The following is a 26,373-nucleotide window of genomic DNA, read 5'->3' as shown; positions in this document are numbered from 1 at the left end:
AAGTGACAAAGGGATTCTGTGATTTGGTCTTTGCCTGCTGGCAAAAAGTTAAGTGTTTTGGATTGGAGCCGCAGTATGCATGATTAGCTCCAGAAACTAGGCAGAGGATGCTGTAGATTTAATATATTTTGAAGAGGTGGGCAGGAGAGTGATGTTACTGTGACTTTTGTCAATGGGCAAGTGTGTAGAGAGGGTTTTGCTCCTCTTACCAATATAGATCAGAGGATCTTGTTTGAACCAGCTCATCTCTTGCTGCATTTGTCTTAAGTGTCACAGTTACTGCCTTTCTGTGGAAAAGAAAGTGAAAGGATGGCATGGCTTGGGAATATCAGCGAAATCTATAGAATCTTACCAAAAAAAGCCCACAAAATTCAAACCCCAAGCTCCAGCAAAACCCCTCAAAGCTTGGAACATTTTGGTATGTGTTGATGTGAAGGGAAGAAAAGACTGGAAGATTTTTGTGGGACATTGTTGAAGAAGGAAAGCTGTAACTCACATCCAGAGTGCTGCTGGAAAGGAATGAAAGGAGCCATTAGAATTCTGTGCAATTTTTGAAGGAATAACTATGAACTTGAAATAACATTTGAATCTTAAACAGGTACTGCCATATTACTTAGGAAGGCTGAGGGGTGGTGGTGAATAGGAGCAGAAATGAGGGCTTGGTTTATGTCCTCATAACTGCTATCCCTTAGGTCAATGTTATTTAGGGTTTCATTCAGTGTCACTTCTTGGTTCATGTGAAAGAACTGTGTTAGTGTTAGCATATGAACTTGTTTTATGGTTTCTGTGACCTGGGATCAAAGCTATTCTCATGGGGTTCAGAGCAGCAAGGCATCTGCTCCAGAAGGGATTTTGTAGGCAAACAAATGGCAAAAACTAGATCAGGGACAGATGTCCTTATTCTCTAACAAAGATAATATGCAGTGCTTAACACTCAGATGTCAGAGTCTGAGTGTTTTGATGTGAGGATGAATTTTACCATAGCCATCCTTGGAGTTTGGAGTTCATCCTGAAACCTGAGAATTTAAGTGCTGGTTTTGGGGTTCTGTGAGTTGTTTTGCATTCAGAAGTGCAACATCCAGTACCATTCATCCAAGAAGGGGGGCTGGCTGTGCAGGCTGTCTCTGGGCATCTAATTGTCCTTATTTGTTTACAAAATGTTTTATGTCAAAAAACCTACTAATATCTATTTTATTTCTACCCTCCTTGCACCTTTTTTTTATTGCAGCAGAAAGAACTCATCTTGATACTATTTTAAAAACAATCCAACAGACAGCTTTTCTGTTAACAGTACAGTATGTAATGTAGATTTTCAGGAGTTCAGTTGTTTTACATGTATTCATGTGTGTATAAAGCACTGACTGTTTAATTTTAATCTGTAAAAAGGCTGCATTTAAAATTGTATTAAAGTATCATAAGGGAACATGTATTCTGATTGCAAATAAAGTGACCATAGCAGAATCTTATATTAATGTTGATTGTGCTTATGGAAGATGGGGGAGAAGTGCACTGTCTGTCATTGAGAAGTGACTGTATTTGACAAGTTTTTGAAGAAATCCAACCAACTTTCTTGAATACGATCACTTCCACCTATTTGGAACAGATGTAGACTAAGGGCCAAGGGTTTGACACAAAGGAGGAGGGTCAGGTTAGATTTTGGTTAGCGACGATCATTGTTCAACATAAATACATAGCTGAGCTCCATAGTTACAGCTGCAAACAGTCCTGTGACAAACAATAGTCTCTTTCAAGCACCTGGATGCTTTTTTGCGAGTATAGAAATAAATTTTTCAAAGAATGAAAGTAGAACAGAAGTCTTCTCTCCAATGGAAATTGGTCCATGAAACTTTAAATGTGAAAATTGTGATTAATAGTGATTTTGAATAGTTGGAAATCCTTACTGATGGTTTTCTTTTATTTGGTTGTTTGTTTTTTTTTTGGTTTTTTTGCAAAGTACAGTTAATTAAAGAGGCAAGGAGTATATTTGTCTGTGAAACACAAGTAAAATAGTTTTTGTGAGCGTGATTTTTTTAAAGTATTTTTTAGCCACCCATGTGCTATAAATTTGAATGTTTTACTAATTCACCTACAGCACACTATTGGCTTAGATGCTCTGTTTAAAGGATCTTATGTTTTTCATAATGCTAAAGCTGATTTGCAGTTTTTAGCAGCTCAGGATTTTAAAAGCAAATCAATCTACTGGTAGGAACAAAAAATTTCTTGAACTAGGACCTCCCAGTATGCCTGTTTGGGTGGCCCTGGCTGATTATGGCCCATGAAAATGCATGGTCATACATCTGACTGGTTTTGGTTGCTGTTAAAAGAATTTTGCTTAACTGAGCAATGTAAACAGTATAGCTGTGTTTATTCATAAATTATCAATGCATATGTATTTCAAATTCTCTTACTAGGATGTTCAGTGAAAAAGTGCTCTAAGCAATAGGTAGCAGTTTTGACTGATGAATACAAAAATACAAGGTACCTCATGGACTACTAGAATAGCTGAGCCTTAGGTTCAGAGAAAATTAGAACTATTTCAATAATAACATTGCAAGAGTATTTAGAAGGGTCTACCTGGAATATTTTTATAAGGTGCTTAAAAGCTTTAGGGTACTGCTACTACTAAGATTGTCTGGATAAGTGGAAATTATTTGTATAGGAAGTGAGCAAGCATTATTTCCTTTTACATTTACTAGCAAGCTTGTACCCCAAATGCTTCTTTTGGACCGAATTTTACATGAGTCCAGCTTGGCCTTACTGCAGAGAGAGGGAGATTTAGTTTCCTCGTCTGGTTAATACTTTTTATCAGAGATTTTCTTCCTAGATTAAAAGGAGGAATTGTATAAGTAAAGGAATGCTCTACATTGACTTCTGTTCTTTGAATAATTCAAAACTTGGTGTGTTGCAGAAAACAACAGCAGAGTTCTCTGTTTCTTTTTTTTAAAGCTTTTTAGTATATTCTGCAATTTCTAGCAATAGCATGGAACTGGTTTGCATTAATGAGACAGAAAGGGGGAAAGGTATTTTTAAAAATATATAGATTTGTGTACTTTTTAAAGAATTAATAGAACACTTTTCTGTGCCGCGTTACTGGACCTCAGTTTTTAGATGTAATGTTTTCAATTGACACTGAATTGGAAAAGTGCTGAAGACTGTGTCATGTTTGCACCTGGTTGTACAATTCTGGTACAACTAATCTCCTGTAAGCTTTAGAAAAAGCAGCAACAAATTTCAGACTGTTTCATTACTGAGAACCATTACAGACAGTGGCAAGAATCTTTGGGGGGGGAAAATTCTTTATGGAAAGGGTTTTTCAAGCATTGAAACAGGCTGGCCAGGGAAGAGTTGGAAATACATGGAGATTAAAAGACACATAGACATGGCACTTAGGGACATGGTTTAGGGGTGGACTTGGCAGTGTCAGTTTAACAGCTGGACTCAGGGATCTTGGAGGTGTGAGAGTTTTGAGACGTTCTGAAGGTGCACTTTTCTAGGCACAGAAGCCGACTTTCTTTAACCTGTAGTAGTATGTTAAGCCCTTGCTATCATGTTTTGTAATGCAGAGCTGCTAAACTGGCGAGTCTGTAGAAAACCATTAGTGGGACTGTAGTTTTTAAAATTGACATGGATTATCCAAATGAGCTGTTGAGACAGAGTTGTAGCAGTGGCAGGTCTGAACCTGTTCAATAAATACCTTGGTCTGTGTGCAGTAATTGAATGATCCAGCTTTCAAGTTACTATTCCATTATTAAAAATGACAAGGTCATTCAACGCCCATTTGAATCCCACTTGGTTTTGTACTGGGAATGATAGGTCATACTCCATAGCAAGGGATAAGCACAGGAACTCCATTAAATTCACATAAATGACTGTTGGGGTGTGTCTTACTTGCAGTAAAATTGCTTTCTGGTTTTGAGTGTAGATAGCAGAAAATCAAGGCTGTCACTTCCTTAGAAGGCCAAGTAGAAAATGCTAGCCTACTTTAGACAAGGAAAGGTTTGACTTATGTAAGTAAAAATCAGGGCAGAAGAGGCAAGGAAAAAAGGTCATTTTTCTTGCTTCTATTTAGCACCTCTACAAAATGTCAGTGAAGAAGCCCAAAATGATTTCTGAGACTACTGATTTTTTTTTTGTCATTAATATGTTAGTAAGTGACTCTGTGAGCATTTTCATGGTGAAGTTTACGTAACATTTATTTCAAGTCTGTGCAACTCCAACCAGCCAAAACCAGAAAACAAATATGTGGATATCTGTGTTTTTCCATTTTAAACATATTTTTTCCTGAATAAGTTATATTAAATGATTTATTTAAAATTTAAATAAAATGGTTTTGTATTTTAAAATTAATCACAGAAAGTAAATACAGTATTTATTGATGACATTTTTTGTTTCAAATATATTGTGTGATTAACTGGTTCCTATCAACTTTACTAGTAAGTCACTGGATAGCTGAAATTTGATTTATAAACCTGTGTAATGTTCAGAGAATATGTAGGGCATCATTGAATGCAGAGAGTTAGACACAAGCTTGCCAAGTTTTAGAATTAGTTGGTGTATTTGTTCTAGCCAACTGTTAAGTGATGATAACCATAGATAATTAAATTTGAGTAATCTGTTTGAAGAACAAACAAATTTTTTAATTGTCTTGTGGAGAGCGGGTTCTGTTTTACAGCAGATTTATAGAGGAGTTTGGAGACCCCGAGATTTTTATAGTTGTTTAAGCCTCTGTTGTGGTCACACTTGTTTGTTCAGTTTGTGGCACTGTCCAGCTGAGTTTTATGAACTCATAAACCCAGACCTTCAGGTGGATAAGCATTACAGCTATTAATTTGGGGGAGTTAGAGAAGATGTTTAGCTAGCTCACAGTCTTCACTATATGTACTATTGTGTGGATGAAATATCTATGTTAAGGACAAAGTAATTCCTGAGTAAGACATGGTGGATTTTATCTTGAGAAGAGATGAATTGGCTGATCTAGAAAATCATATAGAAAATCTAGTAGAATTTCCATCAGCTAAATAGAAATTAATTTCTACCCTAAGAAGTGCTAGTGGATTATAGCCTTGTGTGTGTCTAATATTTCTAAGTATTTTACATATTTGTGAATTAAATATGACAAATATACTTGTCCTGGATAACACACCTGAAATACTATTTTACAACTTAAACAGCTTAAGAAATCCTACAAATTTTGTATAGTTTGGTTGTAATGTAAACCTAAGATCTTTATTGGACATTAGGGCAGAAATGTTTTCATTTTATGTCTGAAGATAGGATTCAAAACAAGCTATATGAATTTGAAAGCAAAGTAATTTAAGGAGGGAGGAAAAAAGGGCCATTTATTTGAGTTCAGTCTCAGTTCTGCTGCAGGGTTATCCACTGAGGTCTCCAATAACTCTGGATCTAATGGCTATCTTGAAAACTGCATGCCAAATCTTCAAAATTCTTTAGGAATTTACTGTGTATTTACTAGTATTCACTTTACTGTGAATACTTCTGATGCTGTGCACTCTGTACAGTGCTGTGCACATCACTGAACTGTGTGAATTGTCAGCTGAGGTGAAGTCCCACACAAACTCCTTCAGACAGAGAATCATCCTTGTTCTGATTTGTCTGGTCTTGGTGCATCCTGTCTGATCTTGAGGCTTTCATTATGTAAAATGGAGTTGTCAGCATTGCTGGTGATGGGAAAATATTCAAAGGTGCTGGAAAGGAGGATACAAAATCCCAGCCAGTGTGTGGTGGCCAGATGTTGACCGCTGGCCAGTACCACAGAGGGTACATAAGGTTGCTCTAAGAGGAGATGTGTTCACTGCCTTCCTGAGAAGCCTTTTTTTCTCTGCCCACTGCTATGCTGGAAGAAATATTGGTGCTCTACAGGGTGTAAAGCTTTAAGTTAGGGGATTTTCTGTTTGATGCAGGCTGCTGTGACGCTCCAGATGGTCACTCCATGGTTAACTTCAGCAGTACCTGAGTGTAAGCAGCTCTTCCATCCCAGTTCAGACCTCTCACTTGAAATTAACTGTGGCAGAAAAATGTGTGAAATCAAAGGCAGAAGTTCACCAGATGTAATAAGTGCTCTCAGGTCTGAGAGGGTCCTTTTGTGCCTGCCTACCTGGTAGAACATCCAACTGAGAGCCTCCTGAATGGTATTGCAGTTAATCCTGAGAGAAGTTTGTGTGTTTACACTTCTTACACACAGACACAGAAGCGATGACAGCTGAAAACCTATCCTTCACAGGGGCTGTGGAGCAGCTGAAACGTGCTGGTTTTGATGGAGAACTCTTCCTTTGCTTTGTGTTCATCAGGTTCTACTAAGCTTGTGTCTGCAGAGATGCCAGATAAAACACCAGGTGCTACAGAGCCTGTGCCCAGAAGTGAAGGTTAGTAGTTTTCTTCCATTCTTTTGTCTATTGAAAAAAAAGAAGTGTTTGGATTCTGTGAAGAATTTTTTGAAGTTAAAGACTGAGTTTCCCTTGCTGGCCTTAATTTTAAAGGAGAGCTGGATTAGTGTTATATATGCATGTTTATCTAGATAGCAGGAAATTTTCACTTGTCTTTGAGTAACTTCTCCATCCCTCCCTAGCCCAACATCCATGATTGTACTAAAATATATAATAATGGGGAAGTGCACTGCTAGGATTTCAGCATTGGAGATGTTTTGTCCCATTTGCTAAAGAGATCTTGTTAACTGAAGCCAGTTTTTTGTATGGGATTCTTGAGCCTCACAGAACCAAAGCTGACATTGTAGATGTGGGTTGATTGATACAAGGAGGAATTGTCTGTGAGATTTTCACTAAATCAGTGGAATCTTGAAATGCTCAGTCAGACAATTTTGTTTCCTCTTGAGGTTTATTAATTTTAAATTTCCACATATGAAGGTTTGTTACTTGGTTTCAGGGAAAATTCATTCGTTGAAGACAATTGTAACCCTGCCTAACTTGATTCCTTCTCCAGAATCACTGGTGGATGTGTCATTAAGCATTTTATAAAAATTTCCTATTTCATGTGAAGGGAAATTTGCTATTTCATTTTGAGGTGTTTCTGACAGTATTGTGTCTAAACTATAGTAGCTCTTGTATATCCTTGCTTTCTAGATCATTGCTGTCCTCACACAAGGACTATATTAATTAAAATGTGTGGTTTAGTTTGACTAAAGTTTACAGCTCAGGATTGTTTCTTCTATGCCTCAAGACAGAGGTCTCAAAATTTAGTTTTAAGTATTTTTGTAGATTTTGAACCTCAGTTTTGGCATTTGAAAGGCATGGAGGAGCAAGCTGCAATAATAATTTCAAGAATTGCATCAAATATAGTAGAGAAAAGTAATTCTCTTAATGTAATGGGAGAATTAAAATTTAAATTTACATTTAAAATTTACTGTAAAGCTTAATATGTTACTGGGAGAACCCTCCACACAAGGGGAGAAGCAATTACAGCTAGTCTTTTAAAGACTGAGCTCTCTCTGATGCACATGTTGTGTGTCGTCCTTATAAATAAATGCTTATGGCTAAAAGCATTGCAGTGAGTTCACTTGAAGGAAAAGCCTACAATAAAATATAGCTAACTAAAATGATGAGATTATTCTGAATCTTCATCTTCAAATTGCAGTTATAATTTTTCTTTGTTGTGATAAGAGGTCATGAAGTTATTCCAGAGTCAGTATGAAATATCCTTGCTCAGTTGGTTAGAGCAGGATGCTGATAATGCCAAGGTCACAGCTTTAGCCTCTGTATGGGCTGTTCACATTAGAGTTGCACTTGCTGATACTTGTGGGTCCCTTCCAACTCAGAATATTCTGTGTGATTTTGTGTGTGTGCTTTAACAAATGCAATGTTTACTAAAACAAAACTTTATCCAGGTTTAATCTGGATGCTTTGTTTTTAATTGCTCTTTAGGAACTAATTTTTAGATTTAAAAAAAAAAGATGAGCTAATTAGTAATGATGAAACTGCACTTAAGAAACCTGTATTTATGTCTTGATGAAAATGCTCTATTATAGATAAAACATTCTAATGATATGAAGTCATGAGTGCTGGAAGTTAATGAGAGTTTGTGTTGGTTTATTGTAATAAATCCATTCAAAGATGTTATGATAATGTTTACTGAAAAAAGATCAGACATATATGACAGTGGCTGCTGCAGCATGGATTACAAGATAAACTTCCATAGTTAGTCTTTGATCATATACATCTCTATTTACTTAGCATTTTTACAGCTAACTGGTATGTAGAAATATTTTGTTGGTATTACTGAGTCAGAATTGAGAAGTGGGTGTTTCATTTCTCATGATTAAGATAGCAATGCTCCTTATGTGCATAAACATTTATGTGAACTTTTGTAATTATTTCCAGAAATCATAACAACTTATTACTGTTTGTTTTTTCCCCCAAATGAAATATTCTTGCAGTCATTGGTTAAAAGAAAAGAAAAAGGTGTATTTGTTGTTACAGATTTCTAACAATTAACCTCTAGTGTTCATCAGGGTCAAGTTGGGTTGAGCAAAGTGTTGGCAAGTAACTGATTATCTGGAAACTTTGAAAAAGCCAGTGTTGCTTTAACCTAGCAGTGCCCCTCCCTGCCCCTGACCCACTGCTCCATATACTCCAGTTAAGCCATGAAGCACACAGGAGCAGACAATTGAGAGTTTCCTGTAATTAAGTTACTGTAACTTAGTCCTTGACTCGAGGGTCCCCAGTGGGTGGGCAGACTGTTTGCTTTTCTGCCACCTCTTCTGTCAAACCTTCTAGAGTCAACAGTTGTATTTATAAATGTCAATGCTTGCTTTGTGCTATCAGGAGAAAAAAACCAGGACCTGGAGATTCGGTTGTTGCAAAGATGGAAGTGTGTGCATATCACACAGGGAAAAAATACTTTTCAAGAAGCTTGTCTAGCTATCAAGGAGTGGTAGACAAACAAATTAAAACAAAAAACTCCTACCATGATCCACGTATAACTATTTCTTAACCGTTTTCCTTTGGCAAAGCTATTATATTCTATTTACAATGGATGCATTTAGAACAATGTACTATGTCAATACCAGGAAGTGGATTGAGTGTATTTCTGGTTTAGCTTGCAAAGGAATTGGCATTTTTTTCTGCTTGTGTTTGCTGAAAAATCACCCTTAAACTTCTGATATAGTTAACCACTGGAAATGAGGCTGTGACAGGAGCACCCCAGCCACAGCTCAAATTCCTGCTCTCTCCTTTAGAGAGGCTGCTGTGATTCACAGTGACTCATGATGGTATCTGGAGCTGAGGAGTTACTTATTTGCAAAAATTTAGGGGAATGATTGTAGAATTCTTTCACTACAAATTATCTGTCTTACAGGATTAAAACCTTCTCTAGCTTAACAAAATTTTGATGATACTGAAAACCTTTTCATAAAACACGAAGTGTTTCATCCTGTGGATAGTGGATTAATATTTTTTGTCCTGATATCCATGAACAGCTGTTCGTAACATAGCTAGGCTTGCTTCAAAGAAACCAGATGAGGTCTACCTTAGTATCTATTTGGAAGATTCCCAGACTCTAAGTTTTTGGGATATCAGTCAAGTGCTACCTTAGCAGTAGCTTTATGCAAAACACTTAGAAAATATATATGGATGTGGGAACCTTTATTCAGTTTCTCCAGTCAGCTTGACTGGTTGTTTTTCTGTGCCTTAAAGTAGGCATATTTGAAGAAGACATGAGGAAGTTAAACTCCCACAAAATCTTCTTCCTTTCCCTCTTCCCACACCAACTTTTTCATTAAGTAAGAGGCATGACTTCCCACAGCTGGATCCTCTCTTACTAACTTCATGGTCCACACTTGCATCCTGAAGGAAATGAATGTTACACCTGGACTTTATAAACAGCCACTGACAAATCCCTATGGACAACAAACTTATGTCATTGTAAAATTATCCTACAGCAACAAGCAGTGGTTTTCCTTGCATTGTGTACCTGATGGCACTAGTGGGAGCCTGCCAGCTCTTTCTGCTGCTGCTTGTGATGTCTCATAGCATTTTGTAACTCCTCTGACTTAGGTTTGTGTGCTATTTTTGCTGTAATGTGCAACACTGCACAGGAAAAACATGCAAGCACAGCCATAATGGATCATACACTTCAAGTGCAGTGAAGAAAATAGCATCAGTATTCCTACTTCCAGATTTTGCCAAGGCTGATTCTTTCATGGCAGGAATGCCAGGGTGTGGTTGTATGGGTTAGGAAGTGCTGCCTCTTGTCCCAGTGCTGTGTGGGCTTTCAGTGCATCATGTGTAATGGAGAAAGTTGTTGTTGCACTTTATTGTAACTGCACCCCTTTTAAAGAAACACAGAAATAGATGGGAAAATGAAGCATCTTATCTAAAGCTTTTTCAGATCTTATGTGCATGTGAAGTTATAGGAAACTGTGGTGATAATGCACTTGTAGGCTTAATGGTACATCACTGGGCTGAGATGGGCACAAAAAATCTGTGTGCTGACACTGAGTCAGTGAGATGGAACATAAAAGGCCTTGCTACTTATGCAGAAGATGGTGGACATTGTGGACTTCCCTGCAAAATAATATTGTGAATTTTAAAAACTCATGAGTTGAAAGGGAGACCAGAGAAGACAGCTCCAAATAAATGAGCCATTGTAAACTAAGGAAAGGCCTTTAGTTGAAAATGGTTGGAAGCTAGAAAAGTGATGGGGAAAACATAGTACATGCTTTTTATATCCTCACTAACCCCAGTAATTTAATCTTTCTCTGCCAGGTTATTCCTTAGTTACTATTCATAGGCTCATTTTGCAGCAGCATGTAATGCCCCGAGAATCATATCTTGATGAGGAGGAAGTCTCTGTATAAAGACAATATCTGAACTTCTTAACCCCTAGTGTTTATAAAAGGAGGTGATGAAGCCTAAGTAGATTTGAAATCTGATTGGAAATGGGAGAAAAGCGAAGTGGAAGGGTGATGAAATTGGGTATTTTGTTTCTGACTCCTCACTAAATTGTTGGCTTCCCTATGCACGCTGCAAGAGGGTGGCACATCTTCCTTTGAAAAAGGGGTTGAAGGCTGTTGTCACAAGGCATAATGACTCTTGTCATAACTCTTGACATGTGGGTGAGCCTCCAGGCCGCAGAAGTTGAGCGCTCCCAAGAGCCTGAGCCAGTCCGTGTGCAGCCCCTGCGGTGTGCAGCACAGCTCGTGTTCTCTGCTAGCGCCTGAGGCGTTAAACCACAGCCTGGAATCCACTGGCTATTTTCCTGAAAGCACTTGGGTGAGCTGCCTTAGTCACTGAGCCACTCTGCCTGGGTCCCACTTTCTTTCTCAGTCGCCAACAGGCTGAAACCAGATGGGCTTCTAAACTTCCTCAGCTCAGTGAAGAGGAGGAGGAGGAGGAGGTGGTGGCTGTCTTGATCGAGGGCAGAGAAGGGCAGTGAGAGGCAGACTGTTCTGAACATTGTGAAATGTCTGAGTACAGTAAAGCCTGCTCCCCATCAGAAATGAAGATGCAGTTGCTGTAATGTCATGGTGATTAAGTCACTGATTACAAAGGTTGGGTCATTAACAGGTAGAATGGCTTGTTCTTCAAATGCCGAGCACTTTCCCTGGTGTCCTGACTGGCTGGTATCCTGCCAAAGATCAGTGTACCAGTCATCCACAAATTATAAAAAGTTTATGTGGCCTGAACTGCTTAACCTTGAGGTTTGGAAATGATGGAGTATTTTTTTACATCAGTGATCCCATTTTCAAAGAATTACTTATATTTTTCTGTTTCAGTGGTAACTAATTCTTAGTTCTCAAGCAATTAAGAAGTGTAGCACTTGAGTTTGATGCATTTTTATGCTTTTGTATCAATAAATTGCATACAATGTAAAATTTTGTGTATAATGTTTCACACATAATGTGCACATATTAAATAACCAATTTGGGGTAGTTTGAAATAGGGAGGCTAAGTGTGGCTTGCATGAAGCAATCAAATGTGATGCATCTTGATGAAAACCAGCTAGTTTCTTTAAAGCCCTTCTGTGTCCTAATGTTATTAATTTATTTCTAAATTGATCTTTCAAATCGAGAGAAATCTAAAACAATTAAAACATTCCTGGAGGAGCAAAGGTTCCTTGCTAGAGAAAAGAAAGATGTGGCATACTAATTATCTGTGTATTGAAGTGTAAAAATTCCTTTTCCTATCAGGAATGATAAAGAGTGTCTAATTATTGAATTTATTAATTATTTTGAGCTTAGCTGTGTATATAAAATGCATGACAAAAAGATTGATTGAACACTCCTTTATAAATAGGTTTTTTAAATTTTTGTGTTATGTTTAGTGTCTGTCTTGCTTATCACCTCAGAAATGTGCTGCTGATCCTAAAATAAGCTATTGCAGTTTTAAATTACCTTTTCGTGTTTAAAAATAATTTGAGTACCATAATAGTTTTTGGAGAAGTTACACTCTAATACTGGAGTCTTAGCTGTGCATGGCCTGGTGTAAAAATATAAATGTACTATTCTGTGATTACAGATCTTAGCAGTATGCTTTGCATCTGCTCTTTCTAGATTGAGATTGATAACCATTGCTTCTCTTGAGATTCCTTTTCTGGGAAGACTTTGTCCCCAAACAGAACAGTTATTGTTAAAGCAGCTACTAGGTGTCAAATTGCCATTCTGCAATAATTGAAACAGCCTAAAAAGGCAGTTATAATGAAAATTGTCCTATTAAAAATGCTGATTTAAAGTAGTTTCCTTTGCCAGTTTCATAATGGCTTGTTTTGGTTTGATTTCTTTTTTTTGGTGGTGGTTTGAGGTGTTTTTCTTTACTATCATATATTCCAAGTCATTGTGTGGAAACACAGTCCAGATTGCTGGCAACTGCACAGTGTTAATATATGGAAAATAAGTAATAGTAACAGTTAGTCTTTCAACAGTTTCTTAAATGTAAATCAGCTTTCATCCCCACAACTGTACTTTTTCCCTCCCTTTTGGAATTTCTGTCATATTTTGCCTTGCTGCTTTATTCAAGTGACAAGCCAGAAATCTGTTTTCAGATTCATTGATTCCACCTCCTCCCCAGCCATATTTCTTCCAAAGTAACTTAAAGGACATGGAAGGATAACAGACAAAAATGAATTACGTGCTACCAATTAAAGTGAGCTGCAACTCTTAAGATAAATTACAATGTCAAGGTTACATTCTTTCAACTTGTGCTGACCATATCCTTAAAACCAAAAGATCCAAAGTAGTAAAAATAAAGATAAAACCACATTTTGCTGTCTGAGTTGCAGCAGCACAGGTACCTCCCCATTACTGACCACTCGATTCTGAAGAATTTTGACAGGTGCTATATAGATAGCAAATGTAAGCCTGCTAGTAGTAGGTATCACTATTTTTTGTTATTTACCCAGTTATATGTCTAGCAGTAATTTTAAACTATTCCACTGACATTAGAATTGGGCTGAGAGGCCTTGATATGCTAAATTTAAACTTGAGAGATTAATATATACATAAGAAAGCTTAGTTGTAGTTTTGCTTTTTTAATTGGTTCCCTGTAGTTTTATTTAGCTTAAAAAGGGGGGTAAATGCTGCTTGCTGATAAACCAGAAGGGGAGGTAGCTTTGATGTTTTATGAGCAATAAAAAATTTTGAAGCAATATGTCAAACTCCTGAAGTCAACTTCTTGAAGAGTCAGCAAGCTGAGGAGAGCAGGGAAGGGGAGTAAAGGTGGGAGCTGCTTTTGTTGTACTTTGCCCAGATCCATTAGTGGTGCAGGCAAAAGAGCAAACAAGATACTTTAATTCTTCAAATTATATCCACATTAGTTTCTGGTCATCTCTTTGGTCAGAATACACTGCAAAACCAATTGTGCAGTTCAGGACATGAGAAGTTAATTATTTTATTTTTTTCTAATCTGTTCTTAGTTGTGGCTTTTGTGGAGTGAGTCTTAAGATAAATTCCATTACATACATCTTGGCAATGGTTCCTCCAACATATATATTGTAGAATAATTCAAAAGGGACGCTGCTTCCAGGTGAAGTAAATACTTTTTTTCCCATATGCACACAATGTAGCCTGTGCTTCAAATGATGGAATGACCAAAAAATTTATTAAGGTGGTAAGAATTTGAGCTTAACCTCTGTCCTAGGAAATCTGGACTCTTCTGGTTCAGGAAAGCCAGGCAGTCCAAGTTATTTGGGTTCTGTTTTGTCTACTTTCTGTTGAGATAGTTATAAACCACATGCTTGCTCTCAATGTCTGTTTGTTAAGAAGGGTGGTTATCAGTTTGTGTATTTGTACTTTTCATTGCATAAAAATTTCATGTTCATGGTTAAATCTTATCTCTTGTGAGGGTATGTGTTTCACAATGGAAAGCAATATTGGAAGAAGCAAGTCATGTGTGAGGCTAATTGTTAGGGAATTTTGCCTAATGTCTGGCCAGGAGATGGTTCTGTCTGGTCATATCTGAAGTCAGCCAGTGTTTCTAAAGATGGAACATCCTGCCACGAATGTTTTGTGGTTTTGCCATATGAATACAAATTGTAGGCAACAGGAAATCCTTTAGGAAGATAAGACTCTGCTACAACTCTCCCAAAAAGCAAATGGCTGCATTCAAGGTTTGGCCCCAGTTAGGATACCTACCCTGTGAGAATCTTGGTATTAGATCCCAGTCCTAGGAGCTCTGTAGTCACTCAAAAAGAGACACAGAGACCCTTCTTCACACTGTAAGTATGACATGTATAAATGGAACTTTTCTCATGTTATTAGTGATTTTTTTTCTGCAACCGAGTAGTAGTAAAATACATTATTTTTGTTTAAAGGCTGTCTAAAATTTTGAGGATCTTTTCCCCTTCAGAGAAGTAGCAATATTAACTAGAGGCACTGGTCTAATCTTACAGCATTTGGCAAATTTCAAATAGGAGATTGAAGGAGTCCCAAAGCTGCCCTCATCAACCCCACTGCACAAATATTTTGTGACCTGCTGAAACAGGCAAAGTATTTAAAGACCCATTCCATTGACATCTGTTAGCTAGGTAATCCTTGTGACAGAAAGAAGACAGTGACAGAAAGATGACTTTTTTGAGTGTGAAGTCTGTCATGAACTGTTGCTCATTTCTCTCCTCAGAAATATTAATGAAGAATGTCCTGATTGTATTTTAAATCCATATTCGTTATTAGAGATTGTTAGCTAGTTCTGCTGCTTGCCACCCCCTCTTATTTCAACCTCTTGAAGGAAAAAACTCACACCTACATCTTCTTACATACCTGGACCCCACTTCTTGGGAATTTAGTCTTAAAAGAGCACTGTGCTACAGTCCTGGAAGGAGGTGGCTCCTTGTAATTATGGAGTAATCAGTGGATGTGAGGAGCTATATGGTGAGTTGCGTTGCAGCACTGAGGTTTCAGGTTACATCTTCAAACAGTAATTTTAGGACCTACAAATAAAATATTCGTCTCTTTGCACATTTCCTGTCAGTGTTGTGCATTTAATGAAGTGCCTAGAAATATTTTAAGTGTTTCATAAGAGAAATGCTGAAGAAAAATAATGCCTCCATTTAACATGCTGAAGAAATTGAATGCTGTTGAGAACCTGAGCTCCAGTGTTTTGTCACAGTTCTTCAGCTCTTATTGCAAGATGTGGCTACAACCAGGGTGACAGGGACTGATGACTTTTTTGAACAGGTCTTACATTAATGCCTAAGGTTTTCTAGCAATAAAGTTTATCTGCTCTCCAAGGCTTCAGGCGTACTGAAAGTACTGTTTTTTTGGCCAACACCCAAAGCTGAAGGGCTCGTGATGACATGACAAGCTTCATTTGATTTGGAGAAGCAGCAGTGGGAACTCACAGTGCTTTATGCTTCTGGGAAGTTGCTCTGTACACTGCTTCCAGAAACTTCTATGTCAAGTCAGAAAGCTAGAGTTTCTGCTTTAGAATCAGAACAACTGATTCTGTATACAGCTGGACCTCTGCAATCTTCTGTTGTGACTTAAACTTTTGTATCCTACATGGATGCTGTGCATTCATCACAGACCACGACTTGCTCATCACTTCAGGCCTGCCTGGAATCCACATTATTAATACAGCAGCTCCAGTTCCTTCTGCCACACGTCTTTCAGACAGATGCAGACGTGTGGATATGATTCAGATCATGCCTTTGGAGTAGTTTTGTGATCTAAATCCAGCTGTCCCAGCGTGTTCCTGTGCCCTGTGCTACACTGAGCTCTCCTGGCCACCAGGGAGGAGTGGTATGACCCTATCAGAGCTAGCATTGGCCCCAGCTGGGGCTGTGTTTGTGTAATCAGGGTGCAGGAGAGTGAGCCAAAACCACCAGAAATGCAACACATTTTTAACTGCTGAGCCCTCTTTCTTGTGAACAGCCCGAAGATAGTGGTTTAGACTTTGTTTGGATTGTGAGGTGAATTTTTTTATGAGCCCTGATGGGGCAGGATTTGACTCTGCTTCATATATTTCTTTAGTGTTCTAAGAATGTAGTGTTTATAAATGAGAAGCTTTTTGGTATTGTTTTTGGTTTTTTATTTTCTACTTCTTTGTTGGTGCTGAGCTTGTATTTAGATTTTCATATTTTTAGAAGACAGCTGGGCTACCTGGATAGCTGGCTTCTGTGGACCCTTTTCTTGAGAGGTGGGGAAATCAAAGTCTTACTAAGAATAAAAATTATTGCCCAAGCTTTTTAAGTTCACAAATGTAAAAGTCATGGAATTACTGCTGTGACTGAAGACCACGATACCCAAAACCAAGTTTGCACTTACCTATTGTGGGAGAATGTCACTGCATTGTTGTCACTTCTGAATACAGACAAATAACTGCCTTTTATAAAATTGTCAGAGTTTATAGGCATGTTTACTTTACAGCTACTTTTATAAGTTACCCACACCCTTCTCTGCATGTGAATAAAAGAGCTGGAAAGGCCACACTGATAATGTCATACCAGGAAATCTTTAATGTGAAATACAGAGAATATGGGGAGGAGGGAAGCTTGTGGGGCAGGAAAAATCACACTGAAGATACTGTATGGAGGGGAAAAAATATAGGGTTTATGTCTATTCCTTTTTTTTTTAATTTTTAAATTTAAAGAAAATAAATTTAGGTTGGCTTTGACATAAAACAGCAGATGTGTTTGTAAGCACTGATGTACAGGAAAGCTTCTTGGTTCCAGGTTTAAGCCTTTAAAATTCCTCTAAAATGAATGCATATTAAAAGGAGAAAAAAGAACCAGAAAACTAAGAAAACAACCAACCAACCAAAAACACCCCTGAGTCTCGTAGAGCTGAAAATACTGCCTGTTGATCAGACTTGATCCTGCTTAATCTTTTTCTGCCAAGTTCGACATTCTGGCAAGCTTCCTCAAGTCTGGATGTATTCAAGTACTGTATTTGTCTGACTTTTGTCTGACTTAGTTTGTTACTTTGTAAAGATATATGAAAATCCCAGTTCAAACATTTCTGCCCATAGTTGTTTTTACAAACTGTCAAGAAGCACAACTAATTGATATTTCATTTTATACATCAGATATAATTTTTCTACCAGTACATTATGTATTTGGAGTACATTTTCCATTTGAGCAAGTTCTGCTACTATGTATTTTACCTGAAACACTTTTACAGTTTTACAGAATATGTGCTCTTTCTACTGAACAAGGTACAGTAACACTTGGCAAATCACTAAATTGTTTCTACCTTTTTTCAAATTAGCAACATCTTCCAGGTCTTGGCTTCTAAGTGTTTCATCTGGCTTTAATGCACAGTCTGTCCCTGCAGAGATGACATCTTTGTTGTCTTAACTTTGATTTTATGAAGAACTGCAAAACCATTACATATGAGACTTCCTGTATTTGAATATCTTTGATGGTTCCATCCCTTGTATAAAGCTGAAATTTAAAATGATAAAAGTAATGAAAACTGTATGGTTTGATTGTAGATGTTAATTGGTCTTTCTTCTAAGGCCAGTGCTGATTTCAGCAGTAATTCTGCTTGTCAGTACACGTATTACCTATTGGATTTAGTGTATGAAGAAAAGTGGGAATTTTTGTGTCCTCACAGGAGTTTTGTGGACTTCCTGATGAAGAGAATTAACACTCAATCTGCACCTGTTGGAGAGGTGTCTAGAAGTTTCTAAAACCTAGAAGTACTGCAATAGGTGTGTGAGGCTATCCCCTGCAAAATGTGGTCTTTGGAAGCTGAAGACCTGAATTGCAAAGGTTTTATTTCTGGGATCTTGTACTGTTTAGAAAGAGATTTAGTCTCTTAAGCAATAACATATTGTAGAATCAACCATGACAAAAAGATTTTATCCTAATTGTGCCATCAGTTCAATCCTGTTTCTAGACTGAACATGTCTGTGTGTTTAGCTTAAACTATTAAATTTTTGTTTGAAGAAATGGTTGTGACCCTCAGACAGGTACCTGTTGACTGTGTAAATTGAACAGATGGAGCTTCTTTTGCCTGTTGTCACAGTGTAGGATTTCTGACAGCACATGTTTCTCATGTCTTCTTTTGCAATCTTTACAATTCTTGGATGTTCTTTTAGAAATGCTACAGCTTGAGTGCACTGAAATCCTGCACATCTTTTCATTTGTCTAGAAGGCATTTTTTCCCTATTCCCACTTGATTAAGATGCTTAGGATTATTTATAAATAGGGGAAAACTGGTCCCCTGCCATTTGGAATTAAAGTGTACAGACAGAAACTTGATGAGTTTCTTTGCTCTGTTCCTAAAATAATGTGAAAGACTTTGTAAGAAAGGTACTATCTCATTAGTAGACTACACAGGGTTAAACTTAGGCACAGGAACAAGCCAAAAGTTGATTTTCTTCATTTATTTCTCACAAGAAGTTCACTTGGAACAGCAGTCCTTGTAATTGATGCAGATGTTCGGAATTCTTTTCTGCTGACATGGAATAAAGGCTAATCCAGGTCAGTCAGTACCTTGTAATTAATGCACATTCTTTTCCCTTTTTCTTTTTAAATCTCTCTTTTAATTTATTTCCCTTTTTTTTTTTTTTTTACATTTCTATTCTTTTTTCCTCTTGGTAGGGAAAAGGGAGCAGTCCCTGGTTTAAATCTCTGAGCTAGACCAAAATTATAACAAATGTTTTGAATGGCATTCAGGTTACAGAGTAAAACTATGCTAACAGAGCCCTTTTTACAGGTAATTTTTAAATCCAGGGTGGGTTTTTTTGTAATGTTCTTCCCTGCCCACCCTGGTATTGTGAGTTTGCAGAGAAGCAGTAACTTGCATTACCATATAATAGTGCAGGGTGTTAAAAGGGTTAAGCAGAAAGGAAGATAAAAGCTACTTTGAGCTCACTTTGTTGCCGTGAACTTTGGATGCTGTTGAATATAGCAGTCATCTGTGATCACAGGTATCTTAGCAGCTGTATAATCAAAAACTATAAATGTCCAGATAGGAAATGATCCAGTAATTAGAGGAAACAGTACTGAAGTGATGACTTAAAGTCACTTTCGTTCTTAAATCACACAGTTGTAGCTGTTAGACTTTATCCTGTGATCTTTTCTCAGTACCTTGGCAGAGTACTTGAAAACTCTGATAATCAGATTGGCCGAGAGTTAGAAAGGAGAGAAGGATTGGGACTGCTTTTTGTAGCTCCTTGCCAAAGAAGCACCTCCTGATGGAGAGGTGCTGTTGTTAAAGTAGACTGGAAGGAAGCTAAGGGCTGGTCTCTCTCTTACCTAGGTGCCCACCTTTCTTTCTTTGTGTGTTATATTGCAAATATTAATATGCAGGGGAGGGCTCTAGGGTGGTTTTGTATATGTGCCACTGAAATCTAACCACTAATCAAAGCTTCAAAAAGAGCTCAGATTTTTAGCTTGGATGGGTTTCAGAATTAAGAAAAAGAAATCTGTGGCCTACTTACCAAACAAAAGGGCAATACGTTTTTAGTTCCTGTGTGTAATACAACCCTGAATGTTGGTGGTTTGTGGGTTCTTTTCTTTACTATTTTTTTTACCTACCAGAAGAACATTAGGAAACATTCAAAAATGAAATGGATTTGTTTCAAGCAAAGTGGGGTTTTGTAATTAGGCTCAGAAGTCGTCAGTGAAGGATTTCCTAAAAGTTATGTAAGAGAACTCTGTTCTCAGAAACACAAAAAAATCCTCTACCTCTTCTATAATGTTGAATAGTTGCTTAGTTATCAACATGTGTGCACACAATAGTATCTGCTTCTTCAAGGTACTCAAGTGTGTTTTTGCATATTATGTCTACTAACCTTGTGCATGTGACTTGGGGATCAAAATAATGACTCACAAATTTGCTTGCTGGCATGGTCGTAATTATGACTTATATTACTGAGAAATCCCTTGTCAACTCTTCAGATTCTCACAAGAGATTACTCTTCTAAAATGCCAAGAGTCCTCTTTATCAGTACTGAATACTGAAAACAGTATAGTGTCAAACAGCCTAATGCAAAAGAAACTGAAATATACAGTGATTCACTGGCTTTATTTACCACTGTGGTAAATAAATACAGGTTATGGTTAAAAGTTCTAAGGACTCTGCATTTAATGCTAAATTTCTGCTTAAAATATGTCCCTTTTGAAACACTAGTATGTTCTGGAGAGGTGAGTAATTTAGGCTGATTTGTAGACTGCCAGTTTGATATCAACAAAAACAATCCCTGAAGAACTGTGTCCTGAAGCAAATACACAGACACAGACAGACAAAATCGATTTGTTTTCTATTTTGGGTCATAGGTAGTTGGCTCACAGTTCATGTTACTGTGCTGTGTCCTTGTAACTACAGAATAATTGTGGTTAGTATCACAGAATAGTCCTCTGAAGTTTATTCAGTATATTTAAGATACTCTGAGATCTTCATGTCAAGATGTCATAGCAATATTTTGTGTTTAAATTAGGTGTGGGGGTGGAATGTCTGGAAAGCTTAGGTGTACTTTGAATGCCATTCCTCTGCACAAAAACCAAAATAAGTTAGTTGTGAAACACCTCCCATAAACTATGCTGTCAATAGCAGCAATTCTAATATTAGCATAGAGAAAACATAACTTTAAAGTACCTATTGAATCAGAAATCAGTATATTTGGACTCAGTGATACAAAGCTCTCAGAACAAGACATTTAACCAAATGAGTAACTTCATGAAGGATTCATAGATATAGAGAAGTTGGCATGCTCATTGCTAAGTACTCACATTAAAATTTCCAGTTTGCAGGAAAAGAGCTATGATTTCTTGATACAGCTAAGCAGATTTATCAGTAGTACCATAAGAAGGAACAGTCCCATCCTGTGTCTAGTTACATATTCACTTACCTCTGCTTGCTCTCAGCCAGCATGCAAACCACAGCGTTGCAGGAGCAAGACCAGCAGGAATGTAATTTTCTTTTTTTTTCATTTGAGGGTTTTTTTTTCTCATGTGAACCGATTAACCATGCCTGAGCCCATTTACCTTTGGGCTTTGCTGCTAAACATCCATGTTCATTTTAAATGCTTTGCAGGGTAAATCGTACTTGGTGCAGTGGATTTGGCCAGCTTTATTAAATGTGAAGGCTTAGTTCAACATTATTCAGGCCTTAGTAAGATGTTCTGCTTCATGCATGCTGAAAAAGTGGCTGTAACTCATTTTCCCTTCACTCTGGTGTTAACTCTGTGCTAATGAAATAATGGAACTTCTGGACTCAAGCAATAAAAACATCACTTCTGAAGCAGATGAGAGGCTGTTTCTCATCCAGCCAGGGCAATTTGATACTTTTAATGCCAAGTTGGGAAAGGATGTAATTGATAGCTTTACACAGAGCAACAGGCACAGCTTGCAGAGGGAAAGTGGCGTTTTTGTTGGCTCTGGGACGAGACTTTGAAATCTGGGTCTGTTTATTTCCTTGCCTGTAATACTTAAACAAGTCCCTGACTTGCCTAAGGAACCTGATAGGAACTTGACAGTGTTCTAGGCAACCCAAAGGGAAGAATTTAAGCTGTCATCTCAGGGGAATTTTTGTTTTTTCTCCTCCATGGTTAGTATTTAATAATGTTTCACTCTGCCTACCACTCTTCTTTGTCCCTATAGTCCCAGATTTTATCCTAAGGCAAAAAAAGTGCTGCTGATAATCCTATTTGTATAAAGCAGTAACTATTCACTGCTGTAAGGCTCTTTAATGACTACTGCTTGTTTTGTTACAGGAGGTAGTTGGTTGGAGCTGGAAGGATGTAAGTTCTGACTCAGACACAGAACTGAGGTGTAGTGGCTGGCTCTTTTTCAGGTGAAGCTTCACCCATACTCTAACACAAGCTCGTTGGCAGATTTTGTTGAGAGATTAAATGACAATGATAATTACCCTTTGGTTATGGATTTACAGAGGATGGTTATCATAAACAAATATAATCTTAAAAATATTTTTACAGTGATAATTGGACACTACAGCTCTCAAGCTCTCACAGGTCTCTTCCACTCAAATTAAAGGGGAGAAGCATCATGGTTCTAGAATCCAGGAGGATCTCTGCTGAACTGCAGATTACAATCCAAAACAAAAAGCATGAAACATACTCTTTAAAAAAAATATTAAAATCTCAATGTCACAAGTAGGAGAAATGCAAGTGTCATTTTACTGACAGATTAAACGGTCTGAAGGGGTCAATGTGCACATAAACACCAAGAAGAATAAAAAAGGTATCCATGGGTTTCCTCTGAAACTGCATCCCTTGAGGGTGGATGAAAAGAGACCTTATCCATACTTGAAGGGTTGGAAAATGTTGTAGAAAATGGATTTGCCTGTAAAATACACCACAAATGTCTGGGCTTTCTAAGAGTAAGTGCTAATTTTCAAAGTCCTGGGATTATATTTACCAATTATTTGGTATAATTACTTGGTTGTATTTGGAATGCAGTGCCCAGACTATTCTTTGTACAATGATATTTAAATAAAGCCTGTGATTATGATCTGTGCTCTTCAAATCTCTAATCCGTCTGAAGGAGAGCAAACAGGAGCTCTGATTTTAAGGTGTGTTTTTGGTGGGTTTTAATTTTTTTTTACAATATTTGCTCAGTGGTTGGTATAATCCTGTTTAAAAGGTTTTTTTTTGCTTATTGGGCATGTTCTGTCTGGCTACCATTGTTTCATCCCTCATTCATAACTGAGTAACTTAATACTGAAGTCAGACAAGTTGGAGTTTCAAACCCAGACAAGGTTTTTTTGTCATCCCATTTTCATTTTGTTTTGTGCAAACAGGTCGTACTTTTGTTGGCTGTTCTGCTGCTAGTGTCACATTGAAAACATGCGAAGCCAATTTTTGTACAGAGTAAACATCCTGTGGTTAGAAGGGCTTAATTAGCTCAGGTGCCTTTACTGCTGGCATATACCTCCTTATCTTGAAAGTAGTGTCCACCAACTAATCCTTTATTTATGTTGAGCTTTGGAATTTCCCTTGAAATGCCTTTTTGTAACCTCTCCAAAGTATAAATGGAAGTGAACAAAGTGTCAGGTAAACAGTGAGGTTGCTGGTAAGCAAATTAATAATACAGATGAATGTAAATTTCTTCTCACTGGTGGCAGGTTGGATGCCTGTGATTAACCTCCGAAGGAGTGCCAGTGATGTGCTTATGCCTGTGATATGGTTTGTTACCTTTTGTTGTACCATTTTATAAAGGAATCTTTTTCTTTTGTTTATGCATGGGAGGACTGAATTTGTTAATCAAGTGTCCAAGGCTGTGTTTTCAGTGCTCCAAAGGAGGGAATTGTTCAATGACAATGGCTAATTTGCGATAGCAATCGCAATGTGAAATCCTAGTGGGCACTTGGATCTCTTCGTCTAAAGCAAGCTGATATCACAGTGTATTCTACAATTCAGCATGAACAAAATGGGAGCCTATTTCCATTTTTACAATGATCGTACTAGCTCAACTTGGCTCCCTTGGCAAAAAAAAAGGTATCATTTTAGTTTGGTTTTGGTAAATTCTTAGCCCCATTGTGAAATGGTCTTTCTGATTACAGGATTAAAGGTAATCCTAGAGAATCCTGATAGTGGTGGCTGAAAAAGAAAATCTGTAAAACCATTGTATTCTGTTTCTCAGGTTTCTGGTTCTATAATAGTATATGATTGCACTGACAACTGGTTAGTTGAGAGTATCCCATCACAGGAGGAGAACAAGGAGTATGGCAGAAGTTACTGCTTTCTCCTGTCCCATATTGAAAGAAGGGTAGTAGTGTAGGGAAGTTGAAATACACAGAAGTAAAGAAATCATAATTTTGGCTTAACTATACTCTACATGGTAAAAGAAGCTTCTAGACATCATACCTGAAAAAGCTGCCTTCGTATTCTTTTTTTTTTTTAACCCAAGAGTCAGGTAGCCTGCCATTTCAGATTAGGTCATGGTGTAGGCCTTCCTTACAACATAAAAATAAATTCTGATCTGTTTTGAGTTTGTTTTGTTGCTCTTATTCAAGATACTGCAGCAACAGCAATATAGCTATTAGTGTATAATGGAGTAAATTGGGCTAGACTATAATATATCTCCCTGGTGCAATGGAGGGTGTTTGCCTGTTTTTTCTCTCATACTCCCTGCATTTAGGCTCTGAAGGAAGGATTACATACGCCTATAGTAGAAAACTTTTTTGAGCTTTAGGGGGGAGTTAGTGGGAATGGACCCTCAGGTGTCATGGCCATGGGCACAGGTGTTTGAACTGAAAGTGATCACCCAGGCTCCAGCTGGCAGAAGAGTGCAAGAAAAATGCTGGTTTAGGTCCAATAAAAGCAAGTGCTCATGAATATGTTATTTCTGCTGCAAGTTTAACATGTAACGGTAGTACAGAATATGCCTGCTCAAAGGCATTTAACTCGGAATTCAGGGTTGACTTGTTCAGATCAAAGGGAAACTCAACCAAAATACTCAGATTTTGAGAGCTCAACTTTTAAATTTTTTAATGTTGCTGTTATTTTTACTGTTATTTAGAATGTAACAATCTGCACATCTGAATGTAATGCTGATCCTGCTGGTAAGACTTTAAGAGGGAACAGGTTCCAGGGGAAAATCGAAAGCATAACAGCTTTTGGTATCCAGTCTCTTGTGGAATGGAGTCAGATCTTTGTTTTTTATCAGAGAAAGGGTCATAACCTCATCAAGCATTCCCTCCCTTCCTCATGACTCCCCAAAGGTGCAGTACTCTTAATTGCTTTTGGCAGATAAAAGCTATGAGGAAGTCGGGGAATAGGTTTTATTTTATGTTACTGTCATTAGTCTGAACTAGTTCTTAATCTAAGATTACAAAGACATTGTTTAGAAGGATATACCTACTGCAGTTTCTGTTTCTACTCCTCTAGGTTATAGAAGGCAAACAGTAAAAGATCTTAGATCCTTAACTTACTGAAAATTGAAAATGTAAATGCTTAAAATTCAACACTTTCCTCTTTGTTTATAAAATCATTGAGCTCTCTTCATGTTAGCCCGATATAATGACTGTATCTACAGTCCATATACAACACTGACTATTTTTCATCTATTTATACTTGCTAGGTCTGTGTAAGGATAAATTGTGAAATAACATGAGGTGTTTCTAATCAATATAGCAAGTGAACAAAAATGCAAAGCCTTGCTTAGCATTTGATCCTAGTTTTGTGAAAAGACTTCTAAATCATACTACCAAGGCAGCAAGTAATCTATATTGTACACTTAGATTCTATATCTAGACCATACTGGCAGTATGTCTTTTATTTAGCATTGAATATAATCCAACAGTGATGCTGGGGGCTTGGTGGTCCTGTGGCTGTTCCTCCTTTAAGCTGAGTAATGTTAAAAGAGCTGGTGGCCCTTCTGATGCTACGTTTGCAACAGGGTGTTGTCAGTGCCTGCTCAAAAATCGATAGCTAAGGTGGTCATGTGACTGTATCTGTCCTTTCCTTGGTGTGTCTAAAAGTGCTGCCTTTAATGTATTGCTCTCTGGCCTTTCTATTTGTTTTAGGGAAATCCCTTTTGTAATTTCACTCTAACACGACTCTGTAAAAATGCGTATTTACATAAAGAACTAAAATTTCTCTGTAAGTTGATACATTCCACAACAGAGCAGTGACATTGTCACAGTCTAAGCAGGTTGTGTAATTGTGACGGAAGAACTTTTAATAAAAAACAAAACAAAAAGAGTAGGAAATGCTTTGAGTGAATTCATGGACATATAACTTCTAAGTAAGATATGCTTAATATTTAAATGAGGAACTCTGCTTAAGAGGACAAGTGAGATTGCTTTGACCTTGATTCTTTGCTCTGAAGAACAAAGTTAAGCATATGTGATAAAGATAAGAGTACACATTGCTGTTTGGTGAATTGGAGCCACTATTAATATTTGAATGTAGTGGCCAAAGCCAAGCCTGTAAAAATGGGAAACTTGGAATCAAATTGAGTATTACCTGACACAGTAGTACTTTTTGATACGTGCAG

The 26,373-nt window shown here is 37.5% G+C and overlaps 1 protein-coding gene across 1 annotated transcript in view; it reads left to right on the top strand.

Moving 5' to 3' along the window:
• Positions 1-26,373, top strand: part of PLEKHG1 (pleckstrin homology and RhoGEF domain containing G1) — a 126,017-nt gene that overhangs the window by 30,987 nt on the left and 68,657 nt on the right. Inside the window, exon 3 of the mRNA XM_036380094.1 lies at positions 6,309-6,383. Within this exon, the coding sequence (XP_036235987.1) occupies positions 6,335-6,383 (49 nt within the window). The 5' untranslated portion in view covers positions 6,309-6,334. The remainder of the gene's footprint in view (positions 1-6,308; positions 6,384-26,373) is intronic.

The sequence above is a fragment of the Molothrus ater genome, chromosome 3 (genome assembly GCF_012460135.2).
Source record: "Molothrus ater isolate BHLD 08-10-18 breed brown headed cowbird chromosome 3, BPBGC_Mater_1.1, whole genome shotgun sequence".
Taxonomy (NCBI): domain Eukaryota; kingdom Metazoa; phylum Chordata; class Aves; order Passeriformes; family Icteridae; genus Molothrus; species Molothrus ater.
Note: the sequence above shows the minus strand (reverse complement) of the source record. Positions and strands in the feature narration are given on the sequence as shown.